General features: G+C 47.1%; 15 protein-coding genes across 15 annotated transcripts; 2 read left to right on the top strand and 13 right to left on the bottom strand.

The window, feature by feature from the left end:
• Positions 1 to 220: 220 nt before the first annotated feature.
• TbgDal_IX7300 (conserved hypothetical protein, unlikely) lies at positions 221 to 562 on the top strand (the record flags this gene model as incomplete). The annotated part of the gene is made up of 1 exon (XM_011778618.1): positions 221 to 562. The coding sequence occupies one exon, from the start codon at positions 221 to 223 to the stop codon at positions 560 to 562; it is 342 nt and encodes a 113-aa protein (XP_011776920.1).
• A 334-nt stretch (positions 563 to 896) lies between these two features.
• Positions 897 to 2,432, bottom strand: TbgDal_IX7290 (hypothetical protein, conserved; the record flags this gene model as incomplete). The annotated part of the gene is made up of 1 exon (XM_011778617.1): positions 897 to 2,432. The coding sequence occupies one exon, from the start codon at positions 2,430 to 2,432 to the stop codon at positions 897 to 899; it is 1,536 nt and encodes a 511-aa protein (XP_011776919.1).
• Positions 2,433 to 2,998: 566 nt separating this feature from the next.
• TbgDal_IX7280 (hypothetical protein, conserved) lies at positions 2,999 to 3,604 on the bottom strand (the record flags this gene model as incomplete). Its single annotated transcript, XM_011778616.1, has 1 exon — positions 2,999 to 3,604. The coding sequence occupies one exon, from the start codon at positions 3,602 to 3,604 to the stop codon at positions 2,999 to 3,001; it is 606 nt and encodes a 201-aa protein (XP_011776918.1).
• Positions 3,605 to 4,754: 1,150 nt separating this feature from the next.
• TbgDal_IX7270 (hypothetical protein, conserved) lies at positions 4,755 to 5,921 on the bottom strand (the record flags this gene model as incomplete). The annotated part of the gene is made up of 1 exon (XM_011778615.1): positions 4,755 to 5,921. The coding sequence occupies one exon, from the start codon at positions 5,919 to 5,921 to the stop codon at positions 4,755 to 4,757; it is 1,167 nt and encodes a 388-aa protein (XP_011776917.1).
• Positions 5,922 to 6,982: 1,061 nt separating this feature from the next.
• TbgDal_IX7260 (conserved hypothetical protein, unlikely) lies at positions 6,983 to 7,312 on the bottom strand (the record flags this gene model as incomplete). Its single annotated transcript, XM_011778614.1, has 1 exon — positions 6,983 to 7,312. The coding sequence occupies one exon, from the start codon at positions 7,310 to 7,312 to the stop codon at positions 6,983 to 6,985; it is 330 nt and encodes a 109-aa protein (XP_011776916.1).
• A 165-nt stretch (positions 7,313 to 7,477) lies between these two features.
• Positions 7,478 to 9,184, bottom strand: TbgDal_IX7250 (hypothetical protein, conserved; the record flags this gene model as incomplete). Its single annotated transcript, XM_011778613.1, has 1 exon — positions 7,478 to 9,184. The coding sequence occupies one exon, from the start codon at positions 9,182 to 9,184 to the stop codon at positions 7,478 to 7,480; it is 1,707 nt and encodes a 568-aa protein (XP_011776915.1).
• A 283-nt stretch (positions 9,185 to 9,467) lies between these two features.
• Positions 9,468 to 11,345, bottom strand: TbgDal_IX7240 (hypothetical protein, conserved; the record flags this gene model as incomplete). The annotated part of the gene is made up of 1 exon (XM_011778612.1): positions 9,468 to 11,345. The coding sequence occupies one exon, from the start codon at positions 11,343 to 11,345 to the stop codon at positions 9,468 to 9,470; it is 1,878 nt and encodes a 625-aa protein (XP_011776914.1).
• Positions 11,346 to 12,080: 735 nt separating this feature from the next.
• On the top strand, positions 12,081 to 12,398 carry TbgDal_IX7230 (conserved hypothetical protein, unlikely; the record flags this gene model as incomplete). The annotated part of the gene is made up of 1 exon (XM_011778611.1): positions 12,081 to 12,398. The coding sequence occupies one exon, from the start codon at positions 12,081 to 12,083 to the stop codon at positions 12,396 to 12,398; it is 318 nt and encodes a 105-aa protein (XP_011776913.1).
• A 239-nt stretch (positions 12,399 to 12,637) lies between these two features.
• TbgDal_IX7220 (hypothetical protein, conserved) lies at positions 12,638 to 13,021 on the bottom strand (the record flags this gene model as incomplete). Its single annotated transcript, XM_011778610.1, has 1 exon — positions 12,638 to 13,021. The coding sequence occupies one exon, from the start codon at positions 13,019 to 13,021 to the stop codon at positions 12,638 to 12,640; it is 384 nt and encodes a 127-aa protein (XP_011776912.1).
• An 822-nt stretch (positions 13,022 to 13,843) lies between these two features.
• Positions 13,844 to 16,150, bottom strand: TbgDal_IX7210 (DNA-repair protein, putative; the record flags this gene model as incomplete). The annotated part of the gene is made up of 1 exon (XM_011778609.1): positions 13,844 to 16,150. The coding sequence occupies one exon, from the start codon at positions 16,148 to 16,150 to the stop codon at positions 13,844 to 13,846; it is 2,307 nt and encodes a 768-aa protein (XP_011776911.1).
• A 503-nt stretch (positions 16,151 to 16,653) lies between these two features.
• On the bottom strand, positions 16,654 to 18,015 carry TbgDal_IX7200 (hypothetical protein, conserved; the record flags this gene model as incomplete). Its single annotated transcript, XM_011778608.1, has 1 exon — positions 16,654 to 18,015. The coding sequence occupies one exon, from the start codon at positions 18,013 to 18,015 to the stop codon at positions 16,654 to 16,656; it is 1,362 nt and encodes a 453-aa protein (XP_011776910.1).
• A 344-nt stretch (positions 18,016 to 18,359) lies between these two features.
• Positions 18,360 to 20,012, bottom strand: TbgDal_IX7190 (acyl transferase-like protein, putative; the record flags this gene model as incomplete). The annotated part of the gene is made up of 1 exon (XM_011778607.1): positions 18,360 to 20,012. The coding sequence occupies one exon, from the start codon at positions 20,010 to 20,012 to the stop codon at positions 18,360 to 18,362; it is 1,653 nt and encodes a 550-aa protein (XP_011776909.1).
• A 545-nt stretch (positions 20,013 to 20,557) lies between these two features.
• On the bottom strand, positions 20,558 to 23,452 carry TbgDal_IX7180 (hypothetical protein, conserved; the record flags this gene model as incomplete). The annotated part of the gene is made up of 1 exon (XM_011778606.1): positions 20,558 to 23,452. The coding sequence occupies one exon, from the start codon at positions 23,450 to 23,452 to the stop codon at positions 20,558 to 20,560; it is 2,895 nt and encodes a 964-aa protein (XP_011776908.1).
• Positions 23,453 to 23,870: 418 nt separating this feature from the next.
• TbgDal_IX7170 (hypothetical protein, conserved) lies at positions 23,871 to 25,193 on the bottom strand (the record flags this gene model as incomplete). Its single annotated transcript, XM_011778605.1, has 1 exon — positions 23,871 to 25,193. One exon carries the CDS (start codon positions 25,191 to 25,193, stop codon positions 23,871 to 23,873), a length of 1,323 nt encoding a protein of 440 aa, XP_011776907.1.
• Positions 25,194 to 25,692: 499 nt separating this feature from the next.
• Positions 25,693 to 26,550, bottom strand: TbgDal_IX7160 (predicted zinc finger protein; the record flags this gene model as incomplete). The annotated part of the gene is made up of 1 exon (XM_011778604.1): positions 25,693 to 26,550. The coding sequence occupies one exon, from the start codon at positions 26,548 to 26,550 to the stop codon at positions 25,693 to 25,695; it is 858 nt and encodes a 285-aa protein (XP_011776906.1).
• Between the last annotated feature and the right edge of the window lie 641 nt (positions 26,551 to 27,191).

Raw genomic sequence — 27,191 nt, 5'->3', positions numbered from 1 at the left:
TACGAAAGTAACAAGACAAATGAACAAACAAAGTATCCCAACACACTCACATATGTATGTACATGTATGCGTAAATAAATAAATGTTTGTTTATTTACACATTTACATATTTAATTAACAACATTTTGTTGTTTAGTTATGCATTTGCTCGCCCAATAATTCATGAACAGCAGCAGTGTTGACCAGTGGATGTGGGGGGACCGCACGAAAGCAGCGGAAAATGTTGCCACGCAGTGGTACGCATACACATCCACCCGCACACATCACTTTTTGGAATACCACAGCAGCAATCGGGGGAAAGGGCAGGCGAGAAAAGAGGGGGGGAAATGACAGACAACGGTTTATCAGACTATTTATTTATCTTTTGCTTTTGCAAAAGGGGAAAAAGGGGGAACCTGAGCAAAATAAAAACGCTCGAGATCACTCACGGAACAGTGCCGGTAAAGAAATGGTACAACACGAAATAAACTGGTACCAACCCAATGCATTAACGCCGCCGCCACCGCCACTACCATTACAGGCCTTCCATTCCAAGTACGCCCCACAACATCAACCAAACTGACAACTCATCGTTTAGGGAGTAAAAGTAGGGAATAGGAATATCTTTACGCGAGTTCCACTTTTGGAAGAAGTCAATTCAAACGATACAACCACCCACACCAGTGAGGAAAGAGGGAAATTAAATGGAATATGCTCCATGAAAGCACGGTCGGCAACACCATGTAAAACTAACGGAATAAACTGCGGGGAAATTTGCCCCTCCTCCTCCTCCCATTTATCTTTTCCTGGGTTCCCCTTCGCTCGTATTACGAGCAGGAAATTGCTCTTTGCAGCTCACAAACGGTCACATGTACATTTAACACGCGGAATAACTAAACCACCAAAATATCATATGATTACTGTTTCATTTTTGTTGTTACCCAAACCCCACTAAGCGGATCCGTATCCGACTCCTCCACATTGCGCTTCCACAACACCCGCGCCCTCTCCTTAGCAGCCGCTGCTATCAAAGCCTTCGCCATTTCCTCCATAGGTGAGCCTGCACAACCGTTCTTGTTATGACGTTGGTGATCAGCAGCGCATTGCGGAGAATCGCCAGGCTCCTCACCGTCGCTCTCACCGCCATCTTCATCATCGAGGCTCCCACCGCGCGCGTGCTTCAGTACGAGGGCATCCCTCCGCCGAATGGCGTCTTGAAATGTAGTCCGCAGTTGCGCTGTTATGGAAGAAGAAACACGTTTCACCTCACGCGCCAAAACGTCGGCCGGGGCATTCCTTAAATTCGGATCAATAAACTTCAGATACGCAAGAAGACAGTTCACCTCAGCAGCTGCGTCGTAGTGATGGTCGAGGTCCAGATCAGGTGGAAGTAAATGATTGAAGTGAACCCTCTCCCGCAAGTGCGCGTTGAAGAAAAAGAATTGGTTTTCCACATATTGGACATTGTACGATACCTGCGGCGCGCCGCAAGCAACCACAAGACGCCCCTCAGTGCTCGTCGGGCGTGTCCATATGGGGAGTAGAAGGTCTCCCTTGAGGTACGTAACGGTGCCATCCTTCCCAATAAGGTGTGAAGGCACCTTCTTCCTCCCCTCTCCAACCCCTTTGCCTCTGTGGGTATACGGCAACCTGAATTTCAACATGCTAAATTCACCTTGTAGGATCTGACACCAGCATTCCTGTGCCTTCATGTTTTCTGCCACGTGATCCTCAAAGTTCGGAAGGTTCACACTCCCTGAACGGATGTCTGATATGAACAACAATGGCCGTTCCCGTTCCCTCGCTACAGCGCACAATAAGTCAAAACCCACAGGAAGCTGGCGCTGTGGTTCATACATAGACGGGATGCTTTCCGTCCCCCGCGCGACGTCATGCGTTCCTATCACGGTTTGTAACTTTTGATGAAGGTCCTTCAAACGCGGATCTGCACTGTCAACTGCTACATGCTCGTAAATAGCACCGAGTGCCGGGCAAACATTCGACAGACGGCGAGCGTTTATTCCATATGCCGTCGCATTAGTAAAAAATTCATTTCGCAATGTAAAGTTAGGGTGCTTCTCCAGCACGGGGCGGTCAAACTTTCCCGGATCTACAAGCTCCCATGTATGCCGTCCCCTAAACATTTCGTCAAGATACGCCAAGTGCGTACCAGGGGCAGAACCGGCGTATACGATATGATATGAGACATCTGGTCGTGCGTAGAGGCAAAGCAGCTGAATCTCTGAAAGCAAAAGCTTCCGTTGACCCCAGTGAATGGAGCTCTTCACGCTAGCACCGCGGGAACAGTACTCCTGTGCGGGAAAGTTGGCGTCAATAATAACTGGAAAAGAAAGCTTTGATGGATAGTGCTCCACCACGGCAGGGGGGAAACTCAACGATATTGATTTTGCATCATCATCACGGGGTCGCTTCTTAAAAAGACTAGGATACATAACCAACGCACACGAGCAAAGGAGGAAGTGACGTGTTTTTTTTTTCTTCTTTCGTAAAAAGAGAAAAAACTAAGTAAAAAAAAATGGAAACGCTTACACTCCCTGCCGGGCAGGGGTATTACCCAACCAAACTAACCAAAATTTGCAAAGCAAAAAAAAAACTAACGGTGGTATATCAAGCGTGGAAAATAAGGGAACAGATTTTTTTAAGGGGGAAAAAAGAGGAAAACTAAAAGTGTAAGGAGGAAGGAACATAACGCTTGCGTAAAGTGAAGTACAAAAGTGTAACAGCAGCAAGGCAGGAAAGGAGCAAGCAGACGAAGTGCGGTGAGAAGGAAGAAGAAAAAACAGTCGAGCACAAAGGAGAGATAGGCATTTTTGCACAGAAACAGTTCGCATCAAATATGCTCAACGAGTAATAAACAACGGTAACAGTATACGTTGGAGTAAATTACACGCACCTCTTCGCCAACTGGAGCGTCACTCATCTGAAATCGCAACATGCGCTAACAATAGCGTCTGCCACATAAGTGATAAGACCCGTAATAAATAATGAAAAGTTAATACTACCAGTCCAGCGAATGCGGTTCCACGAAGGCGCACATAATAGACGTAGCACGCTGCAATTTTGCCATGAGCTCGGTATTTCCCGCTTCACAACGTTGCCTACGCCAGGTTCGAGCGGCCGCAAGGCAGTGAGTGACCAATGTTCTAAGGTGGAATTCCACATTGGAGCCATCGTCTTCTTCATCCCAGTCATTATTATCTGAACCGGAGTCAAGAGTTTCGCCGAAGTAAGTTTCACAATTCTGTAACCGCATCTCGTGCTCCCACTGCGCCTGCGTTGGAGCTGGCGACGCTTCGTAGAGAGACAAAAATATGCGAAACCACACGCGCCATTGCGTAGCTTCACTTTCCTTTACACCATTCAAAACCATACCACATTCAAGGCACGTGAGAAGTTCATTAATAAAAAATTCCGTGGCGGCTAATACCGCAGCCTGCTGTTCTGCTTGCCGCCTCCCATCTACCACAACTTCCTTTAGAAATGGATGGCAATTCTCTCCCAGTTTCCCGTCTCCAGTACTGCTCATGCCTCTCATAATTTCTATGCGTGCATCCCGAAGAGAATTGGCATATACCTCCGCATCGTCAACGATATCTAAATCCATCGACTCGGTGCCAAAAAAAAAAAATTTTAATGAAATACAGAAAGTGTAGAAAAAGTATAAGCAAACAACAACAACAACAAAAGAGGGCGAAATAGTTCCGTTGGAAAGTGGAAATAATTAATCTTTAAATTTGAAATACAGAAAGCCCTTTTGCGCGGCTACCTGACGGCAGCTTAGAGGCTTCAGCGGGAGATGATAGAGAGTTTTTTTCCTCTTTTAATAATATTTTCTTTTTGAAAAGGAAAGAAAGGTAGCAAAATAATAAAAACAGCCATTGGGACCCCACAAGAGACTACCTATGAAAAAGGCGTATTGGCACAAACCACACTGCAACAGACGAAACAAACGCCTCAGGAGTATGAGAATGGGAAACACAGAAAAACAAGAACGTAAAAACAAACAAAGATAGCTAACACAGTACATATGTATATATTTATATATTTATATATTTATATATATACACATATACAGACATGTATATATGTATGCGGAGTTTTAAAAAAAAAAGAGTGGAAAAGGAAGGAATATACGGAACAAAGGAGAAAAGGAATAATAGAAATAATAGAAATAACAATTTGAGGGAGCGACCAATGGGTATAGGGGTCTATGCTGGGGAGCGTAAGCACAAATTATCATCTGCCTCACACAATTCTAGCTCCTGCAACTGAAACACATAGACAAAACAACAGTCACCAGGTGGAAAACAACAACACGCGCAAACAAAAACATCGCTTCCCTCACATTCTCCCATATGCTGTTCCTCCTTCCCTCCGCCGGAGCTGTCTTATAGGGCCAAACTTTAATTCCACGTACAAGTTAAAATCGATTTCATATCAGCAAATCCAAAGGCACACCACAGACGCGCAGAAACACACGTTTACGTACACGCGTATATGTATACCAAGGAAGCAAAAATAAAAAAAAAGGGAAATAAAAGCGGTAACTAAGTGGGAAGAGAAGTTTACCCATCACGTCCTTCTCCTCGTCCTTTTTAATACTTTCGCTGGTCGTTTTTACTCTCCGTGATGTTAGCTTTTCGACCTTTCTCCTCTTTTGGCGATATTGTTCCCTCTGTATTTTGTCAAATTTCATAGTTTATAAAGAAAAAAATGAAACAAGCGTTGAAACACAAGGTGCCTTAATGTACCGATTATTTTGTTAGCAATCGCTCCACGACCGCAAAGGAGTGATGACCCCACACATGACTAGCGAATAAAACTAGCACAGTGAATATTAACGCCAAACCACCAACAGCAAAGTAAGTGATGGAAAGCGAAGTGAGTTTCCCGCCCAACATGGAGGGCTGCAAAAATATGAACGATTTTTCGCCGCCGTATGGCTTTGTGTTGTAGTTTTGGCGAATTTTCATGACATATTTGCCGGCACGAAGGTCCGTTCGGATGATGCGATAGAGTTTACGGACATTTGGGAGGGGAGAAGCGCGCATCCAAACCATGAAATCCTCATCTGTGACCACTGGTATCATGTGTCCCTCTTCACCCGCGTACCAACCATTGTTAAAATACGTGTCATTGGACTCAATAGAGGGTTTACCATACTCACTGCGCGGTGCCGTCCACACGGGACCTGACCCGTCCCACTTCGGTTCCAGAAACTTCTTTTTAATATCAGATTCCCATGCAATACCGTTCTTGTCGCAGTGATTGTGTGAGACAGATCGATGAAGTGGTTTATTGGTATGTCTGGAGAAATCCGTTCCATTGCATATGAGCACTTCACCCGGGTTGGAACCATTCTTTTCCTTCCTAAAGAGCGTAAACGTATCGTTAAACATGGACCATGCGACGAGGCCTACCGGTACATACACGAAATCCTTATAAGTATGGTTTCTACCTCCAAACTCTATTGGCTTGTTGGTGTTATCCATTGTGTCCCCTGGGATAACAAATGGGTTTGCGTCCGTTTCACTACGCACATCAGCGCCCATCAGTTGCTTACCGCTTCGCGAGTTGGTGTATCGCCGGTGGTTCTGATACATTTTCGTCAGGCCGTAATAAAAATACACTGGCTGCCTCAAGGTTTCAGCCAGAACAAATTCAAAATGTGTCTCACAAACCGTTCTTTTTCCAGTGCCTTGCCCCCCAATTAAGCTAAAGGTTTCTTCAGTGCATTTTGTTGGCTCATTATCGTATCGAAAGGAGGCCTCCTTCGCGTTTCTATTGCAGAACTCCACGAAAATACCAAGTGGGATGCAAATGAAAGCGATTGTCCAAAGAATTACGCACACGATCCTAGGGGTGAGGTTTAGCTGCCAAGCAGGCAACCGTTGCTGCTTCAATAACCTACCGAAAGACATAGCGAGCTGACCTCACTATTCCCTTTAAAAAAAAAAAACCAATCCACCACTTCTTTCCTACGTTTCCCCTTGAGCAACAGAATTATATTAAGCAACAAATACAAGGAGGAAAAGGTTCGTGTATGAGAGAGTATGAGCCCCCATAAAAGGGAAAAGGGAAAGAACAGTCACGAAGGGAGCGACAACAACAGAGCGGAAGTGGATAACAAATCAACATACATAAACAGTAAATATAAGTGCTAATTTATATGATAACATAAACATGCTTGTGTTTACATGTGAAAGGAACAAGGCAGAGGGAGGGAAAGAAAGGGAGGCCAATAAGGTAGTCATGAAAACTATTGTATAAGTCAACATGTCCTTAGCACTCCGCCCTTGAACAGAAAGGAGAGAAGACGTCCGCTTATAAACGTCTGTCTGAGATCAGGACAGCCCATAAAATAGCTGTGTCAATTTCATCTTCACATTTGCTAATTCAAACTGACGTGCAAAATTGTTTCGTCATCATGCCGTACACATGCAAGCACACATACCTGTAATGTCTATGGATATACGCATTCCAATGTGCATACATACACATGCAGCTGTATGCATATATCTTGCCGTAGTTACTACATTACCCTGGTACACGATAAGACCACGGGGAATGACTCTTACGCCGGCTTGTGATATGTGCGCACTGCAAATAAAGGAATGGCAGAAGGAGTCAAGACAAAATTTAAAAACAATCAACCCACACACTGCCCAGGTACGTATGTATGCAGAAATGTGTGTGACCGCTCAAATTGGGGTATAGAGAGAGTGTGTGTGAGAAACGAAACAGAGGTGAGAGATTTTACACACGACTGCCTCGTGCATATACATTCGTGAAAGAGAGGGAGAATAGAAGTGGTGATCAGTAATCGCTCGTACGATATTTAGTGAAGCGTGTGTAAGTCATCAAGTTGCCTTATCATATAAACGTGCAATAGTTCCATGTTCTCATCACTCGCAATAAATGTTGACGCAAAATGGGGCAAAGAAAACCATCGGGAGATGTGCGTTCCGAAAGGGGGAGGCCATCAATAACATCCAGTGCACGTGAAATAATGTTTAATTAACACTACTTTAACCGGGAAGGGGAAGAAGTGAAGGAGCGGCAGGTATTGGGATGAGCAGAAGCAAACAATATTCGTGACAGTAAACCGTACCCACATACGAATAGAGGAACGGGCAGATAAAAGGAAGAAAAAGTAGAAAAAGAGTTTAATTGTACAGGGAATGAAAATGAAAGGCAGCGCTACACACAGTATCCGCTCCCCACAGCACCAACAACTAAAGTGAAAGTGACAAAGCACGTTCACAGCAGCATTGAAGTAATGAGAAGACAGAGCCAAACATCGGCATACCATCACCACTTCAATAGTAACAAAAAAAAACACGGCAACGGATGGTAGCGTGCATGCAACCCGAGACCTGAAGCAACGGCTGCACAAATCTCTTCCAACAACCCCTCTTAAAAGCCCGCAGTCTTCCCAACACCCCTTCCGTGTTTTCAGCCTTCTTTTTCTTGTTTTCTAGCAGAGTTTCATGGTTTTGTTTGGGTCGCGACCAAGTTTCAAACACAGCGTTTCGTAGCGCTTAATAAGTTCCTCTTGATAGATTCCGACAAACCGAAAAAGCTGCAACCTCCCCGGCTGTGCGAATTGTACACCGTTCTTCAGCAGTTCCTCATCCAACCCATCCATCACCTCCACCTTATCCGGCTGCTGACGAAGCACATCATTCAATACATCCAGCTGGCGAAGTCGCAACCGCACAGACTGCGGGAAACCCACGCTGCATCGTTCCACGCACGTCCCGCATATTGGATGTCTCCTCCGGGGAAAGTTGTTGTACAGTTGCATAACAATTTCTTCGGAACTAATTTCTGAAAGGTTTCGCTCCTCCGGCAAAGGGAGATCGGCACGCTGGACGAGAAGTTCAGTTTCACCCTCAACCGTACGAAACATGTGGTTGTATTTGGTAAATATGCGGTGGGGTAGCGCTGGAAGACAATGGTGGGCCTCACGGGAAAGTAGTGAAAACAAGTTGGACGTCGAAATCGGTCCGTCAATGGGCAACAAGTCAAATAACGCTTGCGCAATGACATTCTCATCAAAAAAAGGCAAGGGGTTGATCATAAACTGAAGTTGCCTCTGCAGCGCACGCCGCTTTTTACGATTGATGGGAAGCCTCATCGCACTGGACCCACGGGAATCGTTAACCTCCTCCAATTTCTTCTCGATTTCCTCGCGGGTGAGAGTCAAATTTGGACGAAAACGCGGATCAAGTATAAAGCGTACGGAAAGTTCCGGTTTGTCTCGCACATCGAAGAGATGCGGTGCCGATACGAATACGTGGATTAAACTCCGTCCAGCTGGAAGCAACAATGCAGCACTATCTCGCATATCCCGTGTGATGGGCACAAATTTCTCAACGATGGGAATGAGCCGAGCAGCTCGATGCTGCTCGTACTCAGCTACCTCATAGGACTCCATGTTATGAGCAACGCACTTTTCATCCTTGGGGAAAACTTGCAAATCATCGCACTGCCGACTGACGGAGGGTCGAAGCCGCACGTAACGTTGTTGGACAGTCCCTCCCCCATCATTCGTATCTTTCAACAAAACAAGGTCAATGTAGTTGCTGCATTGTTCCACAAACCGCGCAACAAGGTCCTCAAAGTCTCCTGTGTCGCCGGCGTTCAGAAGGCTGTTGCTACTTCCGTCCTGGATAGAGCCCGCTTTCCTTATTCGGTCAAGCAGTGCGTCCAGCGGAACAAAGAAAGAAGGAATAAGTTTAAACACTTCATCTGGCACTGCCCGTATCGGATCGCACGACAATGCCCTTGAGTGATGGCCTTCTTTATTTTGAGGGCGGGGCTTCACGTCCTTAGAAACAGTGCTGTGAAACGCTACAGATTTCCGGAGCCGTCGCGCCACATAGACGTCACCAACTTTTGCCACACGGAATGTTTGGGGGCAACTAACTAGAAAACTCCTCAGCCCACCCAATTCAGCCACTCGCTCCATTAGATCCTCATCAACGGAATGGGCAATTTGGGTGAGTGCAGTAAATGTAAACGGTACAAGGGGCTCAACCTGCTTTTCGAGGTCGGACAAGGGTCGGTAGGGGGTTGAAATATTGGAAACCAAACGGTGACTGCTAAAGATTCCCCCAATGAGACGAACCATACCGTGGGTGGGCCGACGCGCACGCACGCATAGCCGATGCATCGCCATCTATTCATTCAAATATATATATATATATATATATATGCGTGTTTGCGTAGGTGTAAGCACGTAAACCAGTGGTGAAAGAGACTTCTCGAAGAATTGAAGGTAAGCTGACAGGTTTCATAAAAAAAGAAAAAGCAATGCTGGTGCACAACAGAACGGTGTCGGTAACACCTTGAAAAATTACTTGCAAATAAAGAAGAAGGTGCGCGCACACATGCGCACAGGTCAGTTAACCGATCAAAATCCATTACCATCGGGAAAGGAGGGAAGTTGAAAATAAGCACAACTATGATATATTGCTTTCTTGGAGTTGGATGGATGCCGGATGCATGTTGATGTACCTTCTCAACAGGGCGTGGTCACTCCGTAACTGCCCTCCAGTACCAGAATTGCTCTTGATCTGCCTGCTCACGCGAGCTATTGCGCTATTAACAGCCGTGACGAGCATATCCAATACAAAATGACCGAAGTCTTCCCCTCCACTCGATTTTAAGCTCCCGTTCGATAACATAAGTTGCAACGTGCCGAGTGTTGGCTCCACAACAGTTTCAAGAACAGAAATACAAGGTTTCGAGACTGTTGTGGAAACCACACCTGTTTCCGCTCCTGGAGACAGGGGCTGCATACAAATGGTCATCCGACCATCGGTTGCCCTCTTCCTGTATTTTTGCAAACAGCAAACGATACTATGCTCATAAAGGTTTCTCGTGGCGTTGCTAAGTCCAAATAACAGTAGATCTGCCATCTTCAAGACATCGGAACTATGCGGAAATGCACCCGCAGCCGCGGGACCTCCAACCGCGACTGATCCCAGTGTACACGGAATTGCGTTATTCACTATGTTTCTCAAAGTAATGTAGTCGCCAAGAAATGGAAGAACACGGTAGCACTCCAAATGAGTGGAGTGACGAATTTTTGTGAGCATGACGTACCCTCCAGCTTCCAACAAACGTACTACACTGATCAGTTGATGCAGTTCCACCCGCTGAGAACTTATTGCCATCACAATCCTAGGCCTGCACGTGTCCTCTCCTTCGCTAACACCTTCGCGTACATCTTCAGCATCAAACATCAAATGAAATGTAGTGGAATGGAGTTGCCCTTGCACACGATTCTTCACTGGACAAAAATCTATATAAGCCGTTTCGTTTGTGGTCATGGGTCCAAGTAGCCGGGTACGAACCTTCTCCGGCATATCCTTCGGGTCCAAAATATCCCAAGGTATGTGCAACTTATCCACCCACAGTGCGTCCAGGCTCCGAGCTGCCAAAGACGGGATAAAATATGTTGAAACACCGGGGCAGGCAGTTGCCTGGTCGAATACCATTGTAAGTGTCATGTTGAGTACGGGATCATCATTTACAGGTGGGGCCCTCGGAGATTTATTAATCGTCGGTAAATCTAGGGAATCAGTCAGTGTGCCTCCGTGTGCATCCAGAAGTTTGCACAATTCACGCAAATACGGGCCAGCACCAAAGACCTCGCGCCCTCTCGTAAGAACAACTCTGTAGCTTTGTAGCTCCGCATCAGATACAGCAACTCCCCCTTTCCCCTCCGTCACTACATTAAATGCGTACCGTAACCGCCACACCACGCACTGTATCAGCATTTTGGTCCACCGGAGGAGACGCTGCTGATGCACACAAATGGGGAGGGTTCCAAAACGGCTTGTACAATCCATGACCAGTTCATGCTTTAATTTTTCAAAAGAAAGGTTTACGGGATCCGGATAACCTGAAAATGATGATTTACTACCCCGGCTACTACAATCTCCTCTCAGGGAGAACAGACCATCCCTCGAATACAGCACCTCGTTCATTCCCTCGTCACCACTGTTATGCAAAGCATTCGTCTCCATTGTTGACTCAGTTTTGGGGTTGCACAGGTATGAAAAAACCTCCCTCCAATCAATCCGCTGTGCAATAGTCCATCTACAAAAGGATACGTAATTCCTCCATTGATGGATAACAAACAATGGGATGGGTTTTGTGGGAAGAGGGGAAAACGCAGTATTGGTCCTACTGAGAGCTGTAGTTCCAGAACCGCGTCTCGTTTCATATTTCTCCATTTCCAACCACAAAGTTTCAGTCATGTTGTAAGGGTCTTTACCCCCTTGGTCATAGACTCCTTTATTCAAATTGCTTATCGGCAACATATGCTTCATTATTGAGCTAAACAACTAAATTCCACGCCGAGACCTCTGCAGCGCTCACACGCATGCGGGGGTATCCCGTATCGTGTAAATCAGTTAACAAACACCTTCGTAATGGTCCTGACGTCGGTTAACAGGTAATTGATATTAAAGAAAGAGAAAAAAAGGAAAAGGGTTGATTGGACGGTCATCCAGATTGAAGCATGCGTACGGTACATGTGTATATGTGTATGTATATATAAACAAACGTCCTTCCCCCTTCTTACTGCCTACTACACCCCTTCATGAATATAGCAAGGAAAAAAGGACGTGGCAACGCCACCCGCGGGGAGGAGGAAGAGGGAACGGCAGAATATATATATATATACATTCCTCACCATTCTTTTCCCCCTTTCTTACTTCTTTCCCCCTACTCGTGGCTGGAAAAGTATATTTCATACTATCCGTCAGTTCTCCATACTTTTTTTGTTTGTTTGTTCTCATACTTGCATCATCCATTCACCTGCCCGATTCACCCACATTCACACTTTTAAAAAAACTTTCCCCCCTTAACTCGGTGGTCTCCTTCCACCTACTGCAGCACAAAAAGATAAATAGCGCGATGTAGCACTCAGGGGTAAAAACTTTTTCCATCATTCGTTACCAAATGCACTAACCGCTTTGGTCCTTTTCGAGCCCCGCCTCTCTTCCTTATGTTTCTCTCTTTTTTATTTGCTCAATCTGCTTTTCTGTGTTCTGTTAACTTCAATGGTTTCAAAAATTTCTGTAGTTCTTTTGGTTGCGCAAAACAGGGAGAATAATAGATACAACAAAAAGAAAAAGATGACACATTTCCGGAAAAGAGAAAGGGGGAAAGGGCAAATACAAAAATTTTCAATTTTTTTTTCTCGAGTTTACGCTCCTGCAAGATTCAGCACTCGTTTCATGATCACTTTTTGTTTGCTCTTTCTCCTTTTCACATCCCCCTTTTACTCTTTTGCTCTTATATTCTCCCTTTCCCTGAGCTTTCTTCCTGGTGGACACGCCGACACGCCTTATATGATCGCGACATCAAAGAGAAACTAATGGAGAAATGTAGTAGGAGGTATAATAAAACACAAAGGGAGCGTGGATGGAAGGGAAACAAAGTAAAAAAAAAAAGGAAGAACATTTTACGCGCGCAATAATAGAAATACACACGCCCACACAAACATCCGCACAAGTAAATAAGAAAAATGTAAATATGGGTAGCGTCCATGTATGAATGCCGGTTCAGGTTTAGACTGCACAGGACAAAAACAGGTCGAACACGGAACTGTATGGATCTAAAAGAGTGCTGGAAACTTTGGGCACAACTCCAACAGCTTGCGATACACATCCACGTCATATTCGTCATTATATGTCCCATGCTGATAATACTCCAATTCCCCACTACTGGGGTTTATGTAACAAACAAACTCATTCACTTGTGCGACTTCCGCATCTGCTGGGAGACCCATCACCTCAACGGATTCATCCGTAACGACACATGAGGCAACAAGAGAATTACGTTGTGCATTTAAAGATGTGGGTCGTAAGACAAGTGAAACGTATTCGCCGCGATGGGCAGGCACCTGACGGGCTACAATACGTGGGGATACGCCTTCAAAGGCCGGTAGTCGCTGAGAAGGCACGCGAGGGGCTCCGCCGAGATTAACAGCTGAACGCATACGGACCTCTTTTTTTTTTTTTCTTTCTTCTTCTTTAGAAAAACGAAAAAGAAAAAGTGCGTTTAAACGGAAATAAGGAGTATAGATAAAAATTTTGTATATGAATGTGCGTGTGATTCTTTTCCGGAGGAACAATAAGGGGAAAAATAAAACAACTGCGGTTCGTACCCGCACCTACACTAACGACGAGCGTCTACGCTAACCAAAAACGACACGGAGTTTCTATTCTGTTTTTTTTTCCTTTTCGTTGTACCGTGCTGGATACTCTCCCTAACTCACGTTCCTTCTATGATTTTCCCCCTACCTAGATGAAACAAAAATAGTAAACAAGAGAGAGTACGGGTGATGAGCAAAAAAAAAAAAACGTGTCGTATTTAGAATTCAGCAGGACAAAAGAACAGAGGCGTAGGCAACAAGCAAGGTGAAAAGCAACGGAAGTTGCGTGTCACCATTCTGGTCTTTTTTTTTTGCAGAGAAACCTAGAACGGAGTTTTTTTTTTAAAAAAAGAAGAGGAATTGACAAGTGATTTTTAAACCCGAAACAAATCGGGATGAATCCATGTTGTTATAAAGGTGTCGAAACGTGACGATGTTTTTCAATGTACACCTCTTGCTGTTTCTGCTGTGACTACCTCCTTTAAATACCCACTAGCGTCGATGTGAGCTGTACGTGATATAATGACAAAATGAAGCGATAAAAGGAAACAAAACTGCCAACAACAATAACATAAGGGGTTTCAAGTACAAATCAGGTTGATGAAGATATGTGGAACTGTGCCCCTTCCCTTAGCGAATAAAAGTGTGGCATGCAATGGAAATTTGTCAGTGAGAGGAAAGATGTCCATGTGTAGCTCCCTCCAAATACTGCTGACGAATACGCAAGTATGCCAGTCTATGCTGCACAAAATGCATCCACCACCGGTACGCCCTCTGCTTCCTTTTCGCTGCCTCCTGTTCCTCCGTTAATTGCTTCCACTCCTCATAAGCCTTGACAAGACTTCCTGTGTTAGTTTCCTTCACAATGATACCGTCAGTCACCACTTCCCATCCTGAGGAACGCGCTTCATTCAAACGCCGCCGCCTATATCCAGTAACAACGATACCAAAATCAATGTTCATACGCCTTGCCACCCGAATAATATTCGGTTGCTGCATATGCACCAATCCGATTGGTGCTGGTTTATCCAACAGAATATACCACTGCGTATTGCCGTGCTTGGGAATACTACCATCCTCACCTAACGGCTCCGGAGCGAATGGTTTCGTTTGCCAAACACCAAATAAAGCACTCGACTTCGAGAAGGGACGTGAGGGTGGCGGTGGTATTACTTTGTATGGTTCTTCTTCACCGGACACCGTGCGACCCTCCCGCAGCCAACCATCGCGACTGCGAAGGCTCACAACTGCAGAGCGCTTGAACACAATATGGCCCTTAACGCTGCCAACCATGGTGGTGCTGTCTTTGGGGTATATGCCCTCGTACCGACTGAGACCATTTTCGAGAATGAAAAGCGGATGCTTCTGCAGTGCCGTGAGGGTCTTCGGCACCTCCTCCGCGTACGTGAGGGAATGCAGCTGCTTCTTCTCCCGCTGCATCTGCGCCTCCGTATATTTACCAACATCCCTGCGAAACAAGTCGACGATGACTTCAGACGCCTCCCTGTTATCGTTCCACTGAAGGTCTTTCCAGATGTGGCGATACCTATCACATCGGCCTAACCTGTGAGTGAAAGCACTGCTGTACTTAATGGAGTAACGGGGGGTGACGTCCATAATCGCATCTCCGCCCACAGAAAAGGTGTATGGAGCGGCAAAAAGTGTGGCGCAACCCCCACATGGATTAACTGAAATGTACGACTGCCGCTGCGGGCACCAAACTTCCAACCAGAAGCAAGAAGATGGCAGTCTTTTCGGAGTATTTTGCTTCGCACCAGCATCATCGCCCCGTTTGCGCTTCTTTCCAGAACCAAACAAACTCATTGCTTCTTTCGGCGGCGATCCTCCGTCGCTCCCGCTTTTTTCCGACATGTCTCCCCGCCGCATTCGTTCCACCGCCACCACCAGACGGCAGGAAACATTAGAAACAGCTGCGAGAGAAAGAAACACAGCGCAAATATACAAACTATGGGGGAGAACGATTCTACACCCAGGTGATCCAATGGAGTAGCGGTACTTACGCAGCTGCTCAAAAAGATACCCAGGTTGTATGGGAGCAGCCCAGTTAGATAGAGCCGCATGTTCTATACCGCCATCCAGTACAAAAACACATTCTATACCACGAAGCAACGCGGAAATAGAAGCAGAAGTGTAATTGTTGACACTGTCCTTATTAGCGGTTACCCAACAAGGTGCAAGGGACGGGGTACTCACAGCAGGATTCATCGCCTTTGCATACAAACCTTTCGCTTGAAGAACGGCACGCAAAAGCGGGTACGTCTTGGATGTCGCATCCTCAACTACATATAAGCGCAGAAGACCACGAACTAACTTTGGGTGACGCGCCTGTTGCACAATTTTCCTTCCCCGCAACAAGGCAAATAACAAGGTTGAAATTTCTTCCACAGCACGTTTTGTGCGTTCCGAGCGGCGCTTCGCGGCAAGAAGTTGTTGCTGTTCAAGCATTTGCTCATAGGCGGGATCACGCTGCCGCCATTGCCCGGAGGAGGGGGAGGAAGATTGTTGACCCCCCATTGGCGTTACACTCGCCAATATCCTATTGTGTCTGTTTTCCTCGTCAGTGAGATCCACTAGCTCCGCCTTCACACCTCCCTGTCCGGGGTTCGGTCCTGTTGCACCAAATTCTGGGGTTTCCACGATGCCATTTTTCTCATCTTTCACCTTTACCTCGGGTTTTGTGCTGCTAGACGGTGTAAATGAGGTGGGTAACATCACTTCCTCCCACTCATCATCACCATTATCAGCGTCAGCGAAGTCATCAAGAGACTTAGGTTGCTCCTTGATCTTGGCTGCAGCGACTTCTGCCTGGGAGGCCAGCCTACGACGCGTACCTCTTCCGCCAGTTGCCGAAGGAACTCGGGCTCGACTCGTCACACCGCGAAGGTAACTGTCAACATTCTGAGCAGCAACGGCAGCTACAGATTGAGCCGCATCTTTTTTCTGCTGCCCCATCGGCCCTTGTCTTTATTTTGCCTGAAGCTATTCTTTTTGAATTTGTTTATTTAACTAGAGGAGGTTCTGATTTCCTCACCCACAAGCTGCACGACCACACATTATTTCGTTATTTTGGGGGGGGGATTGAAAAGGTAAATTTTATTAATCAAGAGGAAAAGAAAGTGAAGAAAAGAAAAAGTGCGGCAAGCATCGTCTTCACACACGGAGACCTTATAGCCGCGCCATATACATCTCCTTTCTTCAGCTTATGTTTTAGCATTACCATCATTCCCAACCATTGTTGATTTCTTTTTAGGTAGTAAACTGATGTGCAGTCATTCGCACAGCTATCTTCCAGAAGGTTGTTGCGTGGTAGATTAAAGTGTGTAGTAGGGGAACTTCGACAAGATGCAGAAAACGAAGTCTTGGCATGTGTAAAAAGAAAAGAAAATGAGGCAATAGAACAAAAACAAAAATGCAGAGAAGAGAATAGAAGAGGTGATGGTAACGAAACCCTCACGCTAAGGCAGATATAGCGAGTTCAGGTTGTATCCGCGACATTGAATTTTCTCCATAACGGTGCCGAATACATCGTAAAATAATATTTCGTTAGCGCTGAATCGATGCATCCAACCCGTTAGCAGGGCGTCGTCCAATAATAGTACATCAACCTCCCTCATTGACACGCTTGAGCAGGGGCTCTTAAACTCGGGTACCTCAACCAGTGACTTGACGTTGATCCCTTCATCTTCATTGAGTTCACTCATCACGCCGCTTATGGGCTGTGCCTCACCGTCGCGCCCCCCAGTGATGGATGTCGTTTCATCAAAACTGGGATGTCTCTTCAGTGCCGCTCGCTCCACGGACTCACGAGCCCGCTCTTCGGCTTGAAGGCGTTTACGCTCACGTTCCATGGCCTGCTCTGAAAATGGATCCAACAACAGGACTTCACGCTTGCGATCGTTCTCACTGCAGTGGAAAGGACCACTACGGCGAAAAAGGGAAGTATTCTGTTTCCAGTTGTAATCTAGAAGGAGATCAAAATACTCACTTCCAAACACGTATGGATCTAATGTGCACTTCTGCGGAGTATCTGGTATGTGATACACATCTTCCTCTGGCCCCATGACACCCGGTCGACGGCGCATCTGGGGCTTCACCTCCTCAGTAGTATGAAACCCCGAACTTTCGTGAAAGCCAATATTACGGATTCCACCCAACATGGCGACAATTTCATCAACTGCGAACCCTTGACGAGAAAGCAGCCGCTTCATGTTAAGCACGTCTCGCTTAGACTCCGGTACAAGAGAGGGAGTGGAAATCAACAACTGGTCAGCGGGTACATCGTTGGGTGGGTCTGATCTCCCTCGATGAACTGAAATACTCGGCCCCCCCAAACGGGCAAGTGCTTTTGCCGAAAACAGCGCCCAAAGATCGGGGATAGAAAACATTGGCTGTTCATGGTTTAGCTGCAGTATAAACTCCATTAACTCCTCTGCCTCAGGCTTCATATACTCGGGATATACCATGGGAACTCCAAACGGGGTTTGAGCGCCTGAAAGGGCGTGATGAATTACCATCCGCACGGCCGCTACGGACAGATCGGGCCTCGAAAACACTTTTGTATCCATGGCTCTGTTAATATACAAATCGTTGCCTGAGGGCCGAATCGCCTGATACCAGCGGTTGCCGAAGTAATAACACATGCTGGATGCCTGAATAAAGCAGAGAAGCCCGGCAAAAATAGCCGCATTTTCCCACCATGGCCTCTGACGCGCAATCCTATGAAGGTCTCCTTCTTTATAGCCCCACCATAGCAGACATTTCCTCGACCCACAGAACGGCCCCAAGCTACTCAGTCGACGAGTGTATACCCTAAACATTCACTATGTCACGTTCCGATGCAGTGCTTTCCCGAGCTGCCGCGTCTACGAGACAGTAAAGCGTTAGATGTCCACGGTAACTAAAGAGACCTGCACTATTTATCAGGAATTTGAGTGGAAAAAAAATACAAGTATATGCACAGACAGATAGAGGTTAGGATGGAGACGGGAAAAAGCACAGAGCTCACCACACCTTCGAACACGAAGAGGAGGAAATAGTCACTAACACGCTACATTCATACAACTGTGTTGGTGACTGATGTAAACAAAAAGAAACAATAACCGAACAACGGCTACGAAACCAATGTACCACCCATCGCGAAAACTCTGATTAAAATCACCACCTACAAGAAACGTTCCTCGGATGGCAGGCAGCGCGTTACTATATCCAACGCCGCCTCTCCGACCGAGGCGTCTGATGTCTTCCCTCGAAAAACCGTACGTTTGAACATATCCGCAACAGTCCTTACCGGTGATATTTCATGGGCCTCGCGCACACCATGTTGAAAAACAGCAGAATCCATCACATCAATCCATTGCACCGGATGGGCTAACTGCGCTGCTAGCACGGCCGCACACATGTCACGCACACTACTAGTGTCCATGCCGTTTTTAAAAGCTAACTCGACCAAATTAGTGTGGTACCGTCCATTGTGCCTGATCTCCCCAACATTCATCGACTGCATTGCCTCCAGTGCGTCTCGCTGAAAGTCGACATCAAAGGGGCGAAACGCCGTGCCAGTTAAGTTAGTTAGCCAAACGGGTTTCTTCGGCTCTGAGGCACATCGCGAAGACGGTCCCTCATCACTACCACCACACTGTGGGATGCAAAAAAAAGAACGCATTGTCTCTTCGTCGGGTAATGCATCGCGAACTACGGGAAGGAAGAGATCCATTGCCCTGCGAAGCCGACTACTATGAAAAGGAATGCTCAGCGGCAGAGGAATAAACCAGGACTTCTTCTTAAGGCCGCTTCTCCCATCCTCCTGAAGCGTTAGGTGTGTAAGTTCCTCTAACGATGGGGTATAGCCGTCGTCCGGACCCCTCAGAAAGCGTCGAAACGTTGACCTAATACCGTACTTTCGGGCACAGGAAGTCACGAAATCTGGTGCCGGACCAGTGTTTGGGTTCATAGTTATCCCCTCTTGCTTGTCTTGCAGGACTGAAGACACAGCTGTCCGGACGACATTATCGAGGGTAGCTGACGACCCGCAACTAGTGGCACGGAATTGTGGATCAAGGCATTTGCCAAGTGCCGACAACGCTATTGGATCACCGACAACAACGTACTGCTCGTAACTGATGTTATAGTTTACTACTTCGATAAACGATGCCGTCGTAGAGAGATTGCGAGCTATCAACTCTACAAATATGTGAAGCTGATCGACTGCAAGATCGGGATCTTCGACGCATAGTTTTGCCCGTTGTGGGTTACAGGCAAACATAAGATGACCCTCATTACTTTGGGAACTGTGTTTTACAGCATCCTCCATGAGGGCCCCGCGTCTATAAACAAGATCAACGGCAACCTCGGGCGAAAGCACTCCAAGGGCGCAAAGAGCGGAGAATTCGCCTAAACTGTGACCAGCTATAACCTCGGAGGATTCCACCGAGTAACCTCGGGTTTCTTTGAGGTACTCCAGTGACACCATGTGCGCTGCTAGCATACAAGGCTGCGTCAAAGAAGTTAAAGACAACACCCCTTGAGGATGAGAAATCAATTTTTGCTTGGGAGTCGATTCTACCACACTTCCGCCATCCTGACAACTGCGTTCACATATGGCAGCCACATCATATGCATCATTGTAAACGTACAACCTAGTAGGATTTTCCGTTATAATGTCTTGCAGTGAGATGCCATATTTCTGTTCCATACTTCCCTTCATTCGCTCCCACAGGCAAGCCACTGCCGGAATGCGTAGATATTCCGTCGCCATTCCCCGACGATGGGCCCCCTGGCCAGAGAATACCAAAGCGCGCTGCAGCGATTTCGACATGTGCTGTCCTCTCCTCTTAAGGCCTCGCCCAACGCACACCGACACACACACGCCTAAAAACGTCTGTATTACCAAAATTGTTGCGGCACAATGCAAGAAAAGGTAAAAGATTTATTTAAAAGTAGTAAAAAGAAATAATTTTAGCTTTGATCGTTCCCTCTTTTTTTCTTTGGTGATAAAGCATCGCCACAACCAGAAGGGAACACAAACTCATCCGTACATATACGGCATGCCCACACAATCGCGTACGGCGACAGATATACGACAAGGGGAATAAGCATTGTTGCAAATGAAGTGCGCCACGGAGAAGACCCTGCATGGAAGAAAACGTGAATCTTTTGGCCCGCACGCATTTATCGCTCTAAAATAGAGCTATTAGAATAAAAAGGAAAATGTTTTTTTTTTGTAACAATCGATCTATAGCTAACAATAACGACACCCTCATGGCGACATCCTCATAATAATATCACCCAATAAACACCAAGTAGTAGGGGAGAAGTGTCCAGCAAAAACTGGTACGCACAACTATGCATATGTCCCCAATTTTACACCACGAGAGCACCGCCCCGTACACCTTCAGGTGTACTACTGGGCGACACCGGCGACGCCGACGGAAGCGAAGGTAGCGGTAAGGGCGTAAACACACTGTCCCCTTTGCCGGGTGTGGATAACGACAGCGAAGCACTTGCACTCACTCGGGCTGATGGCGGCAGCGGCGGCGGCGAAGCCAAATGTGCTGAACTCAGGACCGGTGGCTGCGGCATCGCAGTAGGCGACTTCGGTGCGGGCACGGGTAGAATCGAAAAACTCAAATTTGGCCCGGCCAAAGAGGCGTTTGCATCAGCAGCTTGTGGTGCCGGTACCGCTGTGGGGACGCCCCTCGCACTGTAACCTGGTGACGGAGGAAATTGAACCGTTGGCGTTGTAGGGGACCTGATGACAGGTACCACAGGGGTGGGTAGTGGTATACTCGAATTCATTGACGAGGCGGCAACGTTCATAACAGATTCAGTCGACGCAGACACCCCAATAGGTAACTGACTTATCAGAGGCACCGGCAACGCTGCAGCAGCACTGGTGCCGGAATGATTTGCTGATAGTGCTGCCGCCATTGTTGACGTGCCGGCAGACAATACAGTAGCAGGGGCGACAGGAATGGGCACAGATGGCGCTGCTGTGCTCAACGCAAGTCCACCTGTGGTCGCGACTCCACTGGTGTGCGGTGCGCCGAGAGCCACTGGGGCCACTGCAGGGATACTCGTTGCACTCTGGCTTGGTGACTGAGTTGCGGTGACACTGGTTGTGCTAGTTGTTGTTGTTGCCGACGTTGTAGTGGGTGCCGTGGTGGCAGGCGCGGTGGACGTTGGCAAAGGGTTTCCAGAGCTTACAGCTACAGCTGGTTGGGGCACGCCAACAGTAGACAAGAAGGGTGGCACAGATAACGCCAGCGGAATCGACTGCAGTGGTACGGGGACCCCTCCAGGAGCGACAGCGGCCGGTTTTTCGCCGCAAGATTGAGGCTGCAATGTGACGTTTGGCACAACCGGAGTATAAATGACAGTCGGCTGAAACCTTTTACTTGATCGCGTTGAAGGAATGCTCTCCACAGTCGAGCTCCCACCACCAGTTGATTGGGTAGTAGTGAACGAATCTGTATACGAAGTGCTGCTCTTACTGGAACTACCGATGCTCTGATCACTGCTGCCTGAGTCACTGAGGCTACTACTACTAGCAGTACCAGTACTAACGCTGCGACTTCGGCTAGTGCTCAATGTACTACTGCTGTCGTTACTGCTATCGGCCTTTTTCTTTTTGGCACCACCACTAGTTTCTACCTCAGGGGGATTCGCGCTCCCCTTTTCTTCCCCAGTGGCAACGATACCAGGTTTCCTTCTGGGTGCGGTACTTTCATTGATTATCTGGCCCTGTGTGACATCTTCATTTGCTTTTATCCGCTCCCTTCCGCCAGGGATACCGTCGCCTGAGCTTCTTGAAGACCTCCTGGTCGTTGTGGAAGCCACTTTCGAGAATGCACCCCTCACACCAAAGTTTCCATTCACAGTCGACTGCACCATTATATTAACCCGTTTTGTTAGCGATTTGATGTCCATAGCCAGGTCCTTCATGAATTTTGTATGTTGAGGGGTCAATGAAGAAAGCGAAACCACCAACGGTTTAGGATACGCCAGGGCTATATGATAAAGATTTGCCCCTACAGTTTGCAACTGATACAATACTTTGTTAACAATAAAGTCGGCAACGCTTCCCTTTTTGGATGGAGGAAGCTTCTCTACGGAAGTACCACAGTTTTCTCTCACAGTTATTTCGGCTTTGCTGAATCCTGCTGAAGTAACGAACTGGGTCGCAAGTTGAAGTACGATGTTTGACAACCTCAGTACATTCTGAGCAAGGCGTTCAATTCTATCGGCGTCATTTCTTGCCTTGTCGTCTATGGTGAACTCATCTAAGGTAGCGAACTCGCGCTTCAAGGTAGTATAAAACATCATGCAATTTGACTGAATCTGGTATGCCACATCGTACTTCAGAAAGTAAAGGAAGGTACCCTCCTGAACCCCTTCCATTGCTCCTTCGTGCATGTGACTACTTGCATGTAAGTCCTGACCCTCCTGCTTCACTTCCCGTAGCGCTTCTCGGGGCAAAACCTCGCCTTCGTCCGGTCGCAATACCTCTCGCGCTGGCGGTGCCGCGATCGCGGGGGCGGGTTGTCCCCCAATACGTGGCTCTTTACGCTTTGAGCGATGGCGGTGCGTGGTTCCAACCTTCCTTTTCCCCTTTCGCTTGAAAATCCTGCTGTCGATGATAACACGAATAACGTACGCTTTACCATCGATAGAAATAATGTCTGATGAACCGGTTAAAGCGATAGGAGTGGAATTGACGGGGGCCACTGGAGAAGGTGAAACGGGTGCAACGACAGCGCATTCCACCGGAACAACCCGACAAGTCATCTCTGCAACACCCATCACTTTACCACCCACCGTACGCATCTCAAAATTTGAACATCGCAGTTCTTTCGCAACTTGCTGCTCTACTAGTGGACAGGGGCACAACCACGTCAATGAGGAGCTTGCGATGGCAACTTCGGAGAGTGATTCATCGTACAAACGGCAGCAACATTGCGTGGGGAACATGGTGCGGCAGTCCCTGTTGCTCAAGCTAAATTCGGCCCTATGACAAGCATTATACGTTACAGAAAGAACGCGATCACCTGCAGGAGAAAACTCAACAGCAGCTCCGCCACCTCGCACTTGTGGCTGAATATAAATCTCCGGAAAGTGGGGAAGACGGACCGAGAAAACAATACGAGCTGATGAACTCATGTCCACGAGGTCAGTCAGCCGTTTGACACCGACCTCTAGCCGATATTTCCGCGTACCACCTTCGCCCGAGGTCGTAACGGCAGAAGAATTCGTCAGCATTGGTACTTTATAGGGGCAATTTCGAGGAGTCACTTCCTCTCTTTATAGCCTTCTACTACGTGTCTATTTTTTTGTTTATTCAACTATCCCTGTGCGTTGGCGTCTAGTTATGGTATCCTCTTCTGTGATTGACGTTCTCCTCTCCGCAAAACGGAGCAGCCTAGGGTCCTTTATTCGACAGGTAAATCGGTCGGTTCCAGGGGGGAAGGATGAGAAAATAAAACAAAAGAGATAAGAGTTTTTAAAAAAGAAAAAAAAAAGTAAACACGGAAATAAACAAATGCTAAAGCGCAACGAAATTACTAACAGACAACCATCTTCACAATCGCTTCGCTTGAATGTTTACACGTGCAGAGGGTAAAACACCACAACACGGTCGCCAGCGTCCTCACTTTTGACACTTGAGCACTACCCGTGTTTAAAGATCCTCACCGTCAGATTTATCGCCGCTACCACTCTTCTTGTATTTACCCCTATGATACATTTTGTCCACCATATCCTTCGTCTGTATGCGTGCACCCGGTGTGCTACCCGCAGCAAGCTCAGGTTTCTGCATCAACACTTCATGCGTCGGAATCACTGCCTTATCGCGAATCCTTCCTCTACTTTGCACGATTTTCCCACGCTCCGGTACAGATGAGGCATCCACTCCCTCCTTTAACCCTTGAGAGGATAACTTAGCCAGCAATTCATCCTGATGAGCCTGTAAAGCGTGTACTCGATCGAGTTTCCCCTTCTTCCGCCGCCGCATAGGAGTATTGGCATCTCCTGCAGGTGCAGACGGTGTGCCTCCAGCGCCTTCACTAACAGTGGGTGGTCGGAAGATCGACCTTGATCCAGTTTTACCTCGCTCAATGTACGCCCGGCGGCTTACCTCGCGCTCCGCATCCGTCTCTTCCATGCTCCGAGCCACGCGGATGTCCGCCTCACGCTCTTCCTCCTCTCTTGATATGTCATCTATCGTCTCGGAGAGCGCTCGGGAGTCATCACCCAACCATTCTTTCAAATCCTCCTCCTTTGCACTTACCATCGCTCGTAACATTCGCTCTTCAAAAGCAGCAGCTTCCGAAATCGAGCTGCTCGTGTGCGGTTCGTGGGGTTTTGCAGTAGAGTCAGGGTGCTCTGCCATGTGATTCGACAGTAACGACTCCGGTACCTCTACGATATTGCCATCACCATCTTCTAAGAAAGGCATTTGCCCAACAAAATTTAGCGGATAGGGCTCGTTCTTACCCGCCACATACTTGTCCAACTCTTTGTCAATGTGCTCCCGAAGTTGCGCGTGAGGAACGTAATTAATGAGGTTCATGTTCTGCAGGCGCTCACTGGCGCGCTCATACCAAAAGAAGAACTGCCGCTCATGGAACTCACGAAGCAGATCAAGGTGTTTCTTCTTCAGTGCCTGACGCCCGTCCATCATCTGACGCGCCTCTATTCGTTTTTTTTCCTGCTCCTTCATCTCGCACTCCCACTGAGCCAGCTGTGCAGCCTTCGTTATGTTGTACTTATAGATGTACTCATCTGCATTAACGCGAAATGACTCCAGCCACTGACGTTTATACACACGTCGCAGGTGCTCAAACTGCGCCTCATGCACATTGCGCCACAGTTCGTTCTGCTTCCACATCCAGTGGCGGTACGGAGTAAGAAATCCTGTCATCTTTCGGCCATGCTCAGACTTCGATGGAAGATTGTAGTAGGGGCGTATTTGGCGCCTGCAAAAAGAAGAACTGCGCATCATGTCTTTGAAACTAACGCCGCAGAGCCGCCGCGAGCCTTCAGTTTCCTTTCTCCCTTATAAAGCGTCTCTCTCTCTCTCCTTCCGCACACGCAAACACAGACGGACGGCCACCTGCCGCTCAATCTGCGAAATCGGGTAAAAACAGAGAAACCTTTCCCTACTCTGATTTTTCTTTTGTCTCTGCAGCCTCAAATGGCAAATACGATAGTTACTAGAGGGGAGGGGAAAAGCGACCACGAAAAAGGGTCGAAGGGAAAGTAAACCACCTGCTACGTTGGAAAAAAATTTAGGTTATGGACAAAGGAAGAAGAGGAAGAAGCAGCAGCAAAGTTAAGGGAAACAGCAAAAAAATAAATCTCAATAAAAAGTTTTCAAGCGGATGATGCATTAGTGGAAAAGGAATATACACCTAACACGCACCGGTGGTGCTTGCGACCAAAAAGAATGGGGAAAGAGAAGATTATTAGGCTCACCTCAACATCACAAACAAATCGGACCATCAATAATTCGGTAGACGGCTCAGCTGAAGCTGTGCGGTCACTTGCCTGAGTGCATCGCTAACTTCCTTCTGACTTTTACATGTCAGTGCTGTGATTGGTTCAAGTGGTTTCATCAAAAGCTCCATATTTCCTTCTCCTCCACGCGGAAACGGGAACATAGTGCGGAGCCGCTCGGGTAGCTCTGGCTGGAGCATAATATTCTCGACTTCCTGACAGTATCCCACAGGTGTATTCTCACCTACCCGTTCCACTTCCTGTACCTGAATGTCAACGAAAACAACGTTTTGCCGAATCTCTGTCCACTGCTGAAGTAAACGCTCCTTCTCTGTTTGCAGAGCCGTTTTCTCTCCCACATCCGATAGGGCTGTTATCGGATCCGAATACAGTGTCCCTGCGTCGTAATATGCATCCGCACCCTCTCCATAACAGCCACCGCAACCCGCACCCACAAAGCAACAATTGATACTATCACAATCCTCAGCAGCTGGTGCTTTTTCATCATCGGGAGTTTCAAAGTTTGTGTCATCCGCCGTGTTTTCTTTTTCTGTTGTAGGTGATACGCTGCCATCAAGCCCCCAACCACCTGTACTTGCACTACTGCCAACACCAGTCTCGAAACCAGCGGCCCCATTCTTGCGTAGCGTGTGAAAACAGTGACGACACACTCGTTTCGGTGTATCCGAGTCGTGGGATGATAGGTTAATTCTGTACCTGGAGCATTTGCTGCATACAACGAGACCACATTTTCTGCAGTGATGACGGCGAGTTGTTAATGAGAAACTAACATTACATTTACAGCACCCACTAACATCGGAGTCTTTCTGCCAATTTTCACCCTTTGCTTCACTAGCGCCCATATTTGCCGCCTACACCCTCTCGCTCGACACCAAAATCTTTTAGCAGCACAAATCCTCCTGAGGTCGATCAATTAAAATCCTTTCCTTAACTTTGACGCCCTCCCTCACTTACACTAACACCGTAATAATATCGCCCTCCGCCTGCAGGATGAGTACGAACAAACGCACTTTTACTTCCCTACTGGCGTAAACTGAGGAAAGAAAGAAAGAAGTAAGAAACAAACAAAAAAAGAGAGGCAAGTAAGCGACAAAACGTGAGGGAAACCTTGCTCCTTTGGAGGACATCATATTAACGTGACGGTTGCAACCACATGCAAGTATGTGGTTCTAATTAACTCTTCATAGTCTTACACCGGCAACTGCGAAATGTGGCGTGAAAAAAAAGTTATGTCTGTTTCCTGAACAAACCCACATATGTCCATCTATTTGAAGATCCACTAATCACTACCACTATTCTCACTGCGTCCGACGCGGCCATTTGCACGTGCAAATTCACAAGTGCGCAATACACATACATACACACACACAAACAGCAACGACGATCAAACCACGAAAAGATACGCATTCCAAGTTGATGGAAACCTGGTACATAAACATCCCGCACTTCCAGCAAAAAACAAAAATAAAACTCGTTTCAAAGG

The sequence above is a fragment of the Trypanosoma brucei genome, chromosome 9 (assembly GCF_000210295.1).
Source record: "Trypanosoma brucei gambiense DAL972 chromosome 9, complete sequence".
NCBI lineage: Eukaryota > Euglenozoa > Kinetoplastea > Trypanosomatida > Trypanosomatidae > Trypanosoma > Trypanosoma brucei.
The sequence above is the reverse complement of the archived record's forward strand: the minus strand, read 5'-3'. Positions and strand labels throughout refer to the sequence as shown.